Below are 15956 nucleotides of genomic sequence, written 5' to 3' on the forward strand. Positions count from 1 at the left end.
CACACAGCCTGGAAACCTCTTTTCTGTTCCTTCTCTCAAGAAGCTTGGTCAATCTGAGTGAAGGAAAACAAAGATGGGCAGACTGATGATGGCTTGCTGACGCTGGTGGGAATGTCAGTCCCATATTCCAGAGCTGTAGTAGTCACACTCACAGGACTAGTCCGTTGATCATCCTGAAGCAGCTCCTCCACCCAGGCGCATCGGCCTGCAGGGGACCTGCCTGTTCCCCGGCAGGCAGGACACCTGGGTGGAGGAGCTGCCCTGGGTTTACCAACGGGCCAGTCTTGTGCGTGTGACTACTACAGCTCTGGAATATGGGACTGGCTGTGGCGGGGCTGGAAATCTCTGCCATGGGGTGGCATGTGCAATGTGCAACTTTGCAGATGGTGCAATATTAAAAAAGGAGCATAGCCCTTGCCGGCTGGAACGAAATAATGGTGCTGTTGCGGGGGTGGTGGTGGTGGTGGTGGCGCAAGCAGGCCAAAGCGGTGGTTGTGATGGCTGGAAGTGAAGTGCTACTTGCATTTGTGTGGCATCAGCATTCCGCCTCGGTATATTTGCGCCAGCCGATGGAGCAAGGCAGTCCTCATCTCCTGCCGCTTGGGACTCAGAGCGGTAAAGGGCATCCATTCTGCAGAGCAGCCAGAGTTTGCTTTCCATTGTGGATGCTAGATCGTCCCCCTACAAACTCTCATCTCTTGAGGAGTCTGGCCGAAATTTCCTGTGCCATTTCAGCGAGCGCTCAAGAGACGAGAGTTTGCAGGGGGCCAAGCTAGCATCTGCAATGGACAGCAAACTCCGGATGCTCCCCGGACCAAATGCCGTTTACTGCTGCGAGTCCCAAGCAGCTGAACCTTCCTCCCAGGCAGCTGTTTGGCTGAGTGCGGCAAGTTCTTGGTCTTACCTTCCAGTTCCAGCTCACGTGGCTCGCACCGCTCTACTCAAGGTGAGGTTTGCACTTGGCCTTAAGAATGGGGGTCGGCAAGTGGGCAGGGTGATGTGGGCGGGGCAGCTTTGTGTTCCCGCAAGCAGGCCAGATTAATTACTCTCAGCCATTTCCGGCTCAGGGGCCATTGCTTGAGGATACAATACAAAAAATGCAAAAATACAAAGATTTCTCTACGGACCACCAGTGGTCCATGGACCACCGGTTGGTGACCAATGTTCTAGGCCTCAGATTTGATGTACCCTTAGAGTTGTACTTAGAGTTGTACTTAATTAATTTATAATTTTGTACAACTGTACAATTATTTTATACAGATTTTTATTTGCAACTCTATTCACTGATTATACCAATTAAGAAAATTAATTTTAATATGAAAAGAAACTTAAGTTTATTTAGATGAATATAATTTTATATACATATATTCTCCAATATCTTAGAACATTCTGTTCCATGTTACAACAGATAGATAGTTATACTTATCTTAATTTTGGTAAGAAACTCGATCAAAACTTTTAAAATATCAATAACAATTTAAAGCTATCAATTAAATACAGTGCCTATAGGAAAGAAACTTGCTAGAAAGTTTGTGATGACCATACTTTGTTCTGTGATACAAGACACTAATATGTTCAAACATTAACACTCTGAATATAATACAAGTAGTTCTGAAGTTAAAACTTTTGTTCAGTGACTGTTCAAAATTACAGCAGCATTAAATGAATAGTATTGATGCCCAGTCCCTGAAGTTATGGCTGTAATAATGCCCTCATATTCATATGATCAAAATTCAAGCACTTGGCAGCCTGCCTGCACATACTATGCATCCATAGGGATGGTTCACCTCACCCCCCCCCCACACACATATCTACTCCACATATATGCCCTTTTGGCTGCCCTGCACAGCCTTGTAATCGTAGGCAGTGACACTAGGCAGAAATCTGGGGTCTTTAGCAGTCTCATTTTACCCAAGCATCTACTTCAGCCCCAGCACCGCTATTGCTGCTGAATGCTGTCTCCAGGTCCACATTATAGCCAGCCACCCTACCACCACTGTGCAGAGCTCCCACTACCCTGCACTTTGCAGACCCTGCTGCACCCAGCTGATCTTAGCTATTTTTCTCCTGTTGCTGATGAGGCATGCCCAACCTGGCCCTTTGCAGCTGGCCATGCCAAGTCTTCTTCCTGAGTCTTCTTATGCCATCTACAAAGAGGCTTGGATGTGGCTAAGCTCACCTGGTAGGATTCAGTTAATGATAGCAATGGGGAATCTTGCGATTACCATCAACAAATGATCAAATCATGTGATATTTCAGCTAATGACCACATTGCTTAATGACAGAAATTCCAGTCCCATTTATCATTGTAACTCGAGGACTATGTCAGAGTGCACACAATGTGACAATTTTGAGACAACCCAGGAGCAAAATACAGTAAACAGAGGTAATAATAATAACTTTTATTTGCGGTCACAGACCAAAATACTTTAAACAGAGGTAGTCTTTCAAATAGTTTATATACAAGGAATATATACATACACATACTAGGCAAAGTCAGGCAATCAATCATCAACTATAGCACAGAAGCACACACGGAGAGAGGGACTCCCTCACAGGGCCTTTCTTATATATATAGCCTCTTAAAGTTGTATCAGCCCAAAAACCTACTTATATCATTGTAGCAGCTGGACACTCCTCCCCTTTAAAGCTGAACAGCCGAATGCTTTAAATATTCATGATGCCTTCTATCTCTATTATGTCCTTGCCTCCTGCTTCGGTTTCTATTCTAACTGCTACAAACACTACTAGTACCATTACTACTGCTGCTGCTGGAACTGCTCCTAATTTCATTTTCTAATGACTCCGTACACCAGTGGTGGGATTCAAAATTTTTTACTACCAGTTCTGTGGCTTGGTGGTCATGTGCCTGGGTGGGTGTGGCCAAGTCAACATCATGGCTTCCTGCATTGTAATATATCTTATTGAGATCAGAGAATTGCTCCAAAAAGATTATTTGAATTTGATTGTGCAGAAGATAAAGAAAAGACAGCGAAGAATTACAATCACAGAAATTGCAGAATTTGACCCAGAAAACAGAACCGGAAGATCCAGATGCTATTATTATTATTATTATTATTATTATTATTATTATTATTATTATACATATTTCTATGCCGCCCACTCTCCGAGGACTCTCTGGGCGGCTTACACCAAAGACAGTATACTAAATAGCATATTGCCCCCTCTGGGGCAATCTGGGTCCTCATTTTACCCACCTCGGAAGGATGGAAGGCTGAGTCAACCTTGAGCCGGTGAGATTTGATCCGCTGATCTGCTGAACTAGCAGTCAGCTGAAGTAGCTGCAGTACTGCACCCTAACCACTGTGCCACCTCGGCTCATATAAATAAAGGGGTGAGGTGTGGGGTGGCCAAATGTAAGCTTACAGCTATGGTAAATCAGTCCAGGTGTGCATGTTGCATGTAGGCCAAGCTACTAAGCCATTAAAGACACACCTGGTGGAGGACTTCCGCTGGCTCCGCGAGCCTCGAAAGACGTTCTTTTGAGAGCGTCTGCTCCCTGGCTCCGTTAAAGCCCCAGAACAGCCGACAAACGCTGTCTGGAGGCTTGAAATTCTCTCCCTGGGCAAAGGGGAGAGAGAAGAGCAGGCAGGTGGAGGTAGAGCCCCCCCGAATGCCCTAGGAAAAATCCTGGGGCGCGATGATGTGATTGATGAAAAAATTAAGGAAACTAATGAAAAAATTAAGGAAACTAATGAAAAGATACAGGCTGTGTCAGATGAGATTGCAATTCGCAATCAGGGGATTAGGGATGATATATTAATGGCATTTAAGTGTCTGGCAGGCAATATTGAGATGGTGGATGACAGAGTTGAGGAAATTAAACAATCTTCTGAAATTTTGGATAGCAAAATAGGAGAAGCTCAAAACAGAATTCAAAGGGCTGAAGACGATGTAATAATGGTACAGTACAGAGATATGGAATTTGCTTTAAGATTTAGAGGGGTGAAGGAGAATAAACAAGAGAATTTGAGAGAAATGATGTCTGAGGCATTGGCACCGCTGGTGGGGGAGTCCAAAAATGATCTGGGCTGGCAGATGGACAAGCTGTACCGTGTTAACTCCTGGATTGCTAGACAGAAACATCTACCAAGAGACATTGTGATATATTTTACTACAAGGAGAGTACGCAACGAAATTTTACAGGCTACTTTTAAAAACAAGCTTCGGGTGGAAGGCCAGGAAGTAATGACAATGAAAGAAATCTCCCCTAAGATCTTGAGAGCTAGAAGGGAGTATGCCTTTCTGGTGGATGAACTGAGAAAACGTCAGATACAGTACAGATGGGAGGTGCCAACTGGACTAGTGGTGACTTATTTAGGAGAGAGATATCGGCTTAATACAATTTGGAAAGCAAGAGATTTTCATACTAATGTATTAAAGGCTGGCACACCCAAATCAACTAAATCACCAGAAGGCAAAAGAAAGAAAGAAGTAATGGAAGCTGAGACAGAAGAGCTCTTGACAGTAGTTCAGGGGGGAGCTTTGGCTGATCAAGAAGAAATACAAATTCAAATGGCTACTCAAGAGTTGGCACTGATTGATTTCTCGCAGTTACCAAAGGATCAAAGACAGACCAGATCGGTGACAGCTAGACTCAAGGAAGAATTAAGACAGCAACAATCCCAGATGGCAACTCAAGAAATGATTCAAGATACTACTAGAACAGGAGCAGTGGGGGGAGCAAGACCTAAAACTCAAATGAGATCAGAGCATCAGGACTTGCTTCAGAGGCTCCAAAAGCCCAGAGATGGGAACTAGATTTTTGACTTGGAATGTTAATGGCTTGAATTCTCCACAGAAAAGAAGAAAAATATTTCACTATCTTAAGCAATTTAAGAATGAAGTAATTTGCTTACAAGAGACTCACATAAAAATACAAGATCAAAAATATCTGATTAATGCAAGACTTGGTACATCTTACGTAGCAGCAGCACCAGAAAAGAAAAATGGTATAGTTATATATTTGAAAAGAGACTTAGTTGCTAAATTAATTGAAGCAGACGATCAAGGAAGATTTTTAGCGATAGAACTTTTAGTAAAAGGAGAAAAAATACTTGTAATCGGAGTTTATGCCCCAAATCAACAACAAGAAAACTTTTATAATTTACTACATTCAAAATTGACACACTGGGCATATAAAACTTGTATCCTGTTAGGCGATTGGAATGGTGTTTTGGATGTTAAAAAAGACAAGATGGGACCTAAACAAAATGTGTCAACAAGAGCAAAATTGCCCAAAGCGTTTTGGGAAATGATGGATGACTGGGAGTTGAGAGATATCTGGCGTGAAAGAAACCTGGAAGAAAAAGATTTTACTTTTTTTTCAGATAGACATCAATCCTTTTCAAGGATTGATTTTATATTAATTACTAACGATCTTTTATCTAGGGTGAAAAATACGAAGATTTGCTCAAGAACATTGACAGACCATAGTCCAGTTTGGCTGGAATTGGAGTATGAGAAAGGGCCTAGGAGGTCCTGGAGGTTAAATGATAATTTGTTTAGGTATGAAGAAAATGTAAAAGAGTGTAACAAATTTATGAAAGAATTTTTTGTTATGAATATGCAAAAGGGCACATCGATGGAAATGGTATGGGATGCAAGTAAGGCATATATGCGAGGAATCTTGATATATTTGAATAATAAATATAGAAAGAAACAGGGGACAAAAAGAAAAGAATTAGAAGATGAGATTAGTAAACAGGAACGGGCTTTAGTAGCTAATCCAACAGATAAGAAAATTAAAGAGGCAATCAATTTATTGAAAGGTCAATTTAATATGTTAATAGCAGATCAAGTGGCAACTAATTTAAGATATGCAAAACATAATACTTTTTACAATGCCAATAAACCAGGCAGGTGGTTAGCATATTTGTTAAGGAAAAAGCAAAAATCAAGGACAATAGAGAGAATAAAATATAAGGGTAAAGTGGTTTATGAGCAACAATTGATTAAAAAATCTTTTTTAGAGTTTTATTCGAGGCTGTATACTGGTGATAAAATTAAAGATATAGATATAGATAGATATTTGCAGAAAGAGAATATTTATACAATTTCAAATGAGCAGTGTTAGCAATTAAGCAGTTGAAAGTGGGTAAAGCTCCTGGGACGGACGGTTTGACGGCTATTTACTATAAAACCTTACAGGAGGAAATGATAGAACCGCTGAAAGAATTATTTAACAATATACAACAGGGAGGAGAGGTACCTCCAACTTGGAAGACAGCATTTATTTCGTTGATCCCAAAAGAAGGGCATGACGATACAGATCCTAAAAATTATAGGCCAATTTCATTATTAAATACAGACTATAAGATATTTGCAAAAATTTTGGCAAATAGATTAATGACAGTCATGCAGCAAATGATTCACCATGATCAAACTGGTTTTATAAATGGTAGACAAATGAAGGGTAATGTAAGGCAAATTGTTAACTTATTAGAGTATTTGGGAAGGAACAACCAGGTCCCCGCAGTGCTTGTGTTCTTGGATGCTGAGAAAGCCTTTGATAGATTGAATTGGCAATTTTTACTAAAACTAATAGAAAGGATGCAATTTGGAGAACAATTTGTACAATCTATTAAGGCAATATATCAAAAACAAACAGCACAAATAATAGTTAATGGTGGTTTAACAGATGTCTTTAACATAGAAAAAGGAACAAGGCAAGGCTGTCCCTTGTCCCCGTTATTGTTTATTTTGACGCTGGAAATTTTATTAAACAAGATAAGCAAGATGAATACAATTAAGGGAATTAAAATTAGACAGCATGAATACAAGGTACGAGCATTTGCGGATGACCTGGTTGTTACCTTAACCCAACCGGTACAATCGATTACAGCCTTGATGGATATAACCTGCTTATATGGACAAGTATCTGGTTTTAAAATAAATGCAGCTAAAACAAAAATAATAGCTAAAAATATGGTTAGGAGCCAAAAAGAAGAGATAGAAAGGTTAACAGGATTTGAAGTAGTTAAGAAGGTTAAATATCTGGGGGTCTATATCATGACTGCAAATACGAAATTATATCAGTATAACTATGAACCATTATGGCACAAAATACAGAAAGAGTTGGACAACTGGAAAAAACTACAACTGTCTTTGCTGGGAAGGATAGCTGCTGTAAAAATGAATATTTTACCAAAATTTCTATTTCTTTTTCAAATGATACCTATACTTAAAAAAGATGAGAATTTGAAGGAATGGCAGAAGGGCATAAATAAATTTGTGTGGGCAGGGAAGAAACCACGAGTCAAACAAAAGATATTGCAAGATACTAGAGAAAGAGGTGGTCTTAAGATGCCCAATTTAAGATTGTATTATGAAGCTGCTGCCCTCTCAGCAATCACAGATTGGATAAACTTAACGGAGGAAAAGATATTGAATATTGAAGGATATGGTTTGGTTTATGGCTGGCATGCTTACTTAGTGTATGATAAGAAAGTAGATAAGACTTTTAAAAGTCATATATTAAGAAATGCTCTATTGCGTGTCTGGAAAAAGTATAAATATAAACGAAATGATAGGTTACCAATATGGACAGTACCCAAACACGCGATAGAGAACATAAATTTAGAGCAAAAGCAAGATAAGATTACATATAAGGAACTCCTTTATAAGGAAGGAGTCAGACTACAGTTAAAATCCATGGAACAATTAAAAGAAGAAGGGATTATTAAGACATGGTTTCAATATGGACAGCTGCTGGCCAGATGGAGAGAAGATCAAAAAATTGGTATTTTGCAGCAGGATGAGAATTTGATAAAGCAAATAAGAGATGAAGGTCAAATGCACATAAAAAGGTTGTACAATGCATTATTGGAAATAGATTCAGAAACAGACTTAGTCAAGGATTGTATGATAAAATGGGCACAAAATGTAGGTGAACCAATAATGATGGAAACATGGGAAAAGATATGGGTTAGAAATGTAAGATTTACACAAGCACAAAATTTAAGGGAGAATTTTTACAAAATGTTTTATAGATGGCATTTAGACCCAAAAAAACTAGCTTGTATGTATCCAAATTTACAACCCAAGTGTTGGCGATGTGAGTGTGAAGATGCTACATATTTTCATATATGGTGGACATGTAAAAAGATTAAGGCTTTTTGGATAAAAATGTGGTGGATTATTCAAAATATTTTGAAGAAAAAAATTAAATTTACACCACAGTTTTTTCTGTTGGGAATAGTTACGGATTGTACTGTAATAGAGATTAAGCTGGTTTTGAACTTAATAACAGCTGCCAGGTTACTGGTGGCACAGTACTGGAAGAAGGAAGATCCACCTACTATTGAGGAATGGACATTAAAAATTGTGCATTTGGCGGAAATGGCAAAAATTTCATCATACCTTAAAGACCATTCAAATGAGAGATATATATCGGAATGGAGAAAATGGATTGATTACATACAGAAGAAGTATCCGAATAAGAAGATTCATATAGCTTATGAATGAAATAATATTAAGTAGTTTATGTTTGTTTTTTCTGAGTTATAAGGAGTTAAGGACCTAGGGAGAATATGAAATGTAATAATTTGTTAGCACATTTTAGTTCTTGGTTTGTGAATGCTATACCCTGTGCTCGTTCTGGGAAGTCTAGGGAGGGGGGTGGGGGGAGGGAGGGGAAGGGAGGGTGGGAAGGGGAGGGGGGTTGAGGGGGGAAGGGTGGGGGGTGAAAATGTTTGTATTTTTCATAAAACTTTTCAATAAAAAAAAAAAAAGACACACCTGGTGGAAATGTATACACTCTCACATTCATAAAGAATTATAAAAATGCTAGAAAAGAAATAAAGAATATGTGGCTTTAGTAAGGAATACATTGGGAAGAAAACCTCAAAGACTTTCCACAGCCAATGGGGGTGCATACATAGTAGGCAATATTAAAACCTACCTGAAAAAGAAAAAGATTAGGCATAAAACCACACTGTGGCCTATACCCCGGAAGAGTAAGTTGTGGCAGAGAAATCATTCTGTGACTGAGAAGATGAGGTGTCTGCAGCAAGATGCAGACTGGAAGACAAATACTGAGATAAAGCAGCTCATGTAGCCAAGTACTTGGAGAACAAACTCCCAATAAAGCCACAAATGCAATTCTTACAAGCTAAAACACAGAAGGAAGCCTAAACTAATAACAAAGGTGAACCGCAGAAGTGAGAAAAGAGAGGGAAATTTTGATACAACTGGTCATTTTGGGGGCTGTTTTTCGTCCATTTTCATGCCATTTTAGGGTGGTTTTTCACCTGAAAAATAGGCCAAAACTGCCCAAAAAATAGGCCAAAAAACAGCTGAAAAATGAGCCAAAAAACGGCTGTTTTTTTACACATTTTTGGCTCTTTTTTGGGGGGTGTTTTTCAGCCATTTTCATGCCATTTTTAGGTGGTTTTTTTGCCCTAAAAATGGCCAGAAAATGGCGACCGGGCCAGGGATAGGTGGTATTTTACTGATTCAGCAAACCAGGTCAAATTTCTGCTACCAGTTCACCCGAACTGATCCGAACTGGTCAAATACCACCTCTGCTGTACACTCTGTCTCATTATTTTCCATTACATCCTGCTTACCATTGCTTGGTTGAATATCTTCACTTTCTCTATCCAGCTCAGTCTGATTTCTCTGTCTGCCTGACATTCTCTTTAACTTCCTCCATTTATCTTGATTTTCCTTAGGCAATGACCATGACCATATCTCTTGGTACTTACAGGGTTCATTACGAATACTACCTACTCTAACCCCACTTGCACTGAACCACTCAGGAGGTATACCTTTATTACACCTTTCAGGTCTCCTAGGTATAACTCTGTTAGTTTGCCTTGAGTTTTTCCTACTCACAGGATACGCCTTCGATTTTGCCTCCTTACAAACAGCGTACTCTAAGTACATCTTGCACTGCTTTGGCTTTGGCTTATGCCCCTCAGCTAGAGCTGGCATCTTCTACAGTACTCTGCAACTCGCATGCCCCAATAAATGTACACAGTTGTCATGTGGGTGAGTGTTCATAAGTATTCACGCACAACCATTCTCCTGCCTTCCTAGAATGTACAAACCATCTTGCTTAATTCCTCGTGCACGAATTCTTCCACCCTTCCTTATGGAGTATTGTCCTCCAGCAAACAGTATTTCATACTGTTCATCTTAAGTGATGAAGAGATTGGACTGCCAGAAATGGTGTAGGGTCTCCTGCTTGGGTGGTGGGTGGGGGGTTTTGGACTAGATGACCTACAAGGTTCCTTCCAACTCTGTTAATCTGTAAACTATACCCTTGACTATCTAACCTGGAAATACTCAACAGATTATGATCTAATTCAGGAACATACAGTGGGGCAAAAAAGTATTTAGTCAGCCACCAATTGTGCAAGTTCTCCACTTAAAAAGATGAGAGAGGCCTGTAATTGTCATCATAGGTAGACCTCAACTATGAGAGACAAAATGAGAAAACAAATCCAGACAATCACATTGTCTGATTTGGAAAGAATTTATTTGCAAATTATGGTGGAAAATAAGTATTTGGTCAATATCAAAAGTTCATCTCAGTACTTTGTTATATATCCTTTGTTGGCAATGACAGAGGTCAAACGTTTTCTGTAAGTCTTCACAAGGTTGGCACACACTGTTGCTGGTATGTTGGCCCATTCCTCCATGCAGATCTCCTCTAGAACAGTGATGTTTTGGGGCTGTCGCTGGGCAACACGGACTTTCAACTCCCTCCAAAGTTTTCTATGGGGTTGAGATCTGGAGACTGGCTAGGCCACTCCAGGACCTTGAAATGCTTCTTACGAAGCCACTCCTTCGTTGCCCGGGCGGTGTGTTTGGGATCATTGTCATGCTGAAAGACCCAGCCACATTTCATCTTCAATGCCCTTGCTGATGGAAGGAGGTTTGCACTCAAAATCTCACGATACATGGCCCCATGTATCTTTCCTGTTTACACGGATCAGTCGTCCTGGTCCCTTTTGTTGTGGCTCCGTCCTCCGAGCCTATCTTATCGGAGGAAGAAGGCTCCAAACATGAAGGAGAGGAGACGGCCAGGCCTCCCTCTCCAGGACCCTCCTCTCTGGCAATGCCTCCGGAGGACACCGAAGGCCAAACGATAGGTTCAGAGCCAAGCATGTCCCCGCAGCCACAGGTGGACAGCGACAAGGAAAATAAGTGCTGGCTGGACCCTCGCCAGAGGCGCAGGGAGAAACGTGCGCAGCAGAGGGGAAGGCGTGCCAGAGATTAGCTGAGTCACGTGGCCACACCCCACAGGCTATAAAAGGGAGTGTGGTGGCCATTCCGATTCTGTGACGGACAAAGCTAATCTCTGGCAAAGCACTTTGCACCTTTGAACACAACATCTATTTGCCGTGGATTTAATTCAAACTGTGTGTATTTTTGTCTGTGTTATCGGAGTAAAAGCTCTTGGCAGGCAGCCACCGAGTTGCTGCCAAGTTCCTTATCACTGACGTGTGTTTGAAGAGTTTATTTAACTCTCGGCTGGCTGGTTGGGTGTGTGCGTGATAAGGGGACAGAACACCTTTGCAGAGAAACAGCCCCAAAGCATGATGTTGCCACCCCCATGCTTCACAGTAGATATGGTGTTCTTTAGATGCAACTCAGCATTCTCTCTCCTTCAAACACGACGACTTGTGTTTCTACCACACAGTTCTACTTTGGTTTCCTCTGACCATATGACATTCTCCCAATCCTCTTCTGGATCATTCAAATGCTCTCTAGCAAACTTCAGACGGGCCCGGACATGTACTGGCTTAAGCAGGGGGACACGTCTGGCACTGCAGGATCCCTGGTGGCATAGTGTGTTACTGATGGTAGCCTTTGTTACATTGGTCCCAGCTCTCTGCAGGTTATTCACTAGGTCCCCCCATGTGGTTCTGGGATTTTTGCTCACCGTTCTTGTGATCATTTTGACCCCACAGGGTGAGATCTTGTGTGGAGCCCCAGATTGAGGGAGATTATCAGTGGTCTTGTATGTCTTCCATTTTCTAATTATTGCTCCCACAGTTGATTTCTTCACACCAAGCTGCTTGCTTATTGCAGATTCAGTCTTCCCAGCCTGGTGCAGATCTACAATTTTGTTTCTGGTGTCCTTCAACAGCTCTTTGGTCTTCACCATAGTGGAGCTTGGAGTGTGACTGTTTGAGGTTGTGGACAGGTGTCTTTTATACTGATAACAAGTTCAAACAGGTGCCATTAATACAGGTAATGAGTGGAGGATAGAGGAGCCTCTTAAAGAAGAAGTTACAGGTCTGTGAGAGCCAGAAATCTTGCTTGTTTGTAGGTGACCAAATACTTATTTTCCATCATAATTTGCAAATAAATTCTTTCCAAATCAGACAATGTGATTGTCTGGATTTGTTTTCTCATTTTGTCTCTCATAGTTGAGGTCTACCTATGATGACAATTACAGGCCTCTCTCATCTTTTTAAGTGGGAGAACTTGCACAATTGGTGGCTGACTAAATACTTTTTTGCCCCACTGTATAAGACATTATTTAATGTTTCTCCTATCTCAGGTACATAGACTTTACCTTCCCCTTTAACAGCAGATCGTTGTCCATTGGACAAACTAACAAATGTTTGCTTAGCTGGTCTCAAGACAGAAAATGTTTGTGGATTAATAGCAACATGCTGACTCGCCCCATACTCTCATTTTTGCAGCATTTTTGCAGCATTTTTCTCATCCACAGCCTCCTTCATATCATCATTCCATCAAGCATTTCCACTAGGAAATGTCACACATATTTGTGCCACTATAACAAAATTCTTTTCACTCTACTATTAGCAGCATTAAAATCATATTTCCTTAAACTTTATATTCATTGTATTACAAAATTAGATTATTTTTTTCAAACAAGATTTTTACTTTCCTTTCTTGTAATTGCTCTATTTTCATTTTGTATACTTTTTTAAAAAAATTTGATTTATATGCCTCCCTTCTCCGGAGACTCAGGGCGGCTTACAATGCGTTAAGCAATAGCCTTCATACTTTTGTATATTTATACAAAGTCAGCTTATTGCCCCCACAAACTGGGTCCTCAGTTTACCTATCTTAGAAAGGATGGACGGCTGAGTCAACCTTTTATTTCTTTCCTTTTCTTCCATGTTTATTATTTCCCAAGAATCACTCCTAACTTTATTAGCAGGGGTGAAATCCAGCAGTTCGGACAGATTCCGGAGAACCAGTAGCATAAATTTTGAGCAGTTCAGAGGATCGGCAAATACCACCTCTGGCTGGCCCCAGAGGGGGTGGGAATGGAGATTTTGCAATATCCTTCCCCCAGGAGTGGGGAGGGAATGGGGATTTTGTGGAATCCTTCCCCTGCCATGTCCACCAAGCCACACCACGCCCACCAAGCCACACCCACAGAACCGGTAATAAAAAAAAAATGATTTCACCACTGCTTAATAGGCTCTCATTAAGAATCTATCACACTTTTATTCTTCACAAGTCTATGTGAAAAAATATAATATATTTATCATATAGGGACTGAATTGTTAATAATCTTACGTACAGCTGCCAAATTTCAATGGGCATGAATGAGCATCCATAGGAAAATCTTCTAAGTGCATTGGACATTCAGCCTGGACTGTAAGCCTAAAAGGGAAAATGTCAATTCATGGTTATCTTCTGCTAAGAGATCATGAAAATCAATTTCTCAAAAATTAATTGAATGAACACAAAGATCATTTATATTAAACTAAATATCAATTTAATGCAATTTGCTGGTTTATATTATAGGCTCCTTCAATGGACAGTTTTATGTCAAAATATTAGACATACTTTATTCACAATTATTAGGAAAGACCAACTGAATTAATATATAAATTATAGAATCATAGCTTGTCTAATAACAATTAGAAGTCTATGCCACATGGATAAACAATTCATAGTCCAGGCAAATATTTCATAGTCAGAGGAAACCAATGGGTAATTTAATTTCTGCTATTTCAACCAAAGCAAGCAAATAATTACATGATAAAATGGAAATAAACATACCAGAGGATCATGACATACACTATAATTATCTCAGGATAGCTGTCTCATTTTTATGTCATTATTTGAAGCATTTAATATAATATAGAGTTAGGTTGCCCCATTCAAATATGAAATTTAAATTACTGCAAGAAGCTTGTAATTTTTCTTCTATATTTTTTATCTCACTTTTATTATTTTTATAAATAATTCAAAGTGTTGAACATATCTAATACTGCTTACTTGACCTGTTTTCTACATAACAGCAACCCTGTGAGGTGAGTTGGGTGAAAGAGAATGACTGACCTAATCAGCCATCCAATTTTCATGCTTAAGGCAGGAGTAGAATTCACAGATTCCTGGTTTATAGCTTGGTGCCTTAATCACTAGACCAAATGCCATATGTCAATATACAGTATAACATACAGATAATACAGGTAGTCCTTGGGTTACGAATGCAATGGAGCCTGTCCATTCCATTTGTAACCCAAGGATTCGTGGGAGTGAATCTTGTACCTTGAATGAGCTCATTCCCTGCTTTCGCCCATGCATTCAATAATCGAATGCCCGGCTTGTTAAGTGCACATGAGGTATCTCAGGGTTGGGAAGGCCATGGGGGTGGGGGGCTAGTGATGGAGCAGACCACCAGACCATCCAAAGCCTCCCCTGACCCATAGCTACCTCATTCTCCCTTCCCTGGGGTCCCCACAATTGCTTCCCCCTCCATCCTGCCGCACTGACTTACCTTATGAAGATCTGTCTCCTCTCCAGCCTGTTTCCTTGCCTGCTTCCTCCTTTCTTGTCAGCAAAGAGCTTGATGAGGACTGTGGCAATGAAAAAGGGGGCCCAGAGGGTCACGCACGGCCTTCTGGGCCTCATTTTTCATTGCCAAAGGCCTCGTCAAGTGCATCTGGCACAAGAAAGGAAGCCCTAAAGGCTGTGTGTGGCCTTCTGGGCCTATTTTTTCATTGCTGGAGGCCTCATCAAGTGGAACCCCAGTGAGAAAGAAGGCCCAGAAGGCCACGCGCAGCCCTCCGGGCCTCCTTTCTCATCAGCAAAGCGCTTGAGGATTGCACCCCTGTAGGCTTTGGCAGCCCTTTTCAAAAAGGCTTTGCAGGTAGGAACAGAGCTTTGGAAGGATGTACCAGCCCCTCCCAAGCTCTGCTGTTGCCAACAAAGGCTTTTTTCAAAGGGCTGCCAAAGCCTACAGGGACGCAATCTCTCTGCATGCTTCGGCAAGGAAATGGAAAATGGAGGGAAGGCCTGAAGCCTTCCCTCCTGTTGTGGCCCGCCAGCTGCCAGCAGAGCTGGTGGCAGACTCAGACGATGAGGTGGTTGGGAAGAAACTTGGGACAGTCCTGGAGCCTGGGGAAGGCTCTGATGGATGCTCTGTATCAGAAGCAGAGATAGAGCCAGACATTTCTCAGCTGCCTTCGGAGTCGGAGATAAGTGGGGAGGAAGAACAGCTTAAGCCAGTTCCAGATGTGTGCATGCACAGAGCTGTTAGAAGAGGAGAACAACTGAGTACAAGGAGACGACTCAGGAAGAAAGTATCCACACATGGATGCTGTATGGCCCCTCCCTGGCTGGGGAATAAATAGAAGGAAAGGGAATGGGTGGTTGCAGGAGACAACTGTTCGGATTTCTTTCGGAAGATTTGCTTATTGTGGTTCCTGCCTCAGAGACTGCTTGCCAGAACTTAATTTACAGCTTTGTGACTGGAAGCTCCTGGCCTGGCAAGTATCCCAAGGAAGGTCTGTTACTGGAATTAACCCTTTGAAGGATTATTGCCTGGACTTTTCAGTGTGTGAATGCCAGTAATTCACAGGAGCTAAATAAAGAGGGTTTTTTTTTGGAACAAGGAGTCTGTTTCTTGGTTCTGCTAAGGCTGGGTCAGAATACCTTCATTTGCAAACATCCAGGCCTCAATTCACAGAGAATAGAGGCCTAAGTGCGAG

General features: G+C 41.1%; 1 protein-coding gene across 6 annotated transcripts in view; it reads right to left on the reverse strand.

Annotated features, from left to right (window-relative positions):
* GABRA2 (gamma-aminobutyric acid type A receptor subunit alpha2) overlaps positions 1-15956 on the reverse strand; it is a 331422-nt gene that overhangs the window by 176929 nt on the left and 138537 nt on the right. For all 6 annotated transcript variants that reach the window (XM_087875270.1, XM_034432901.3, XM_087875267.1 and 3 more), the window contains exon 6: positions 13538-13620. In XM_087875270.1, the coding sequence (XP_087731396.1) occupies positions 13538-13620 (83 nt within the window). The remainder of the gene's footprint in view (positions 1-13537; positions 13621-15956) is intronic.

Source organism: Pantherophis guttatus, chromosome 8 (genome assembly GCF_059756535.1).
Source record: "Pantherophis guttatus breed Tessera chromosome 8, ASM5975653v1, whole genome shotgun sequence".
NCBI lineage: Eukaryota > Metazoa > Chordata > Lepidosauria > Squamata > Colubridae > Pantherophis > Pantherophis guttatus.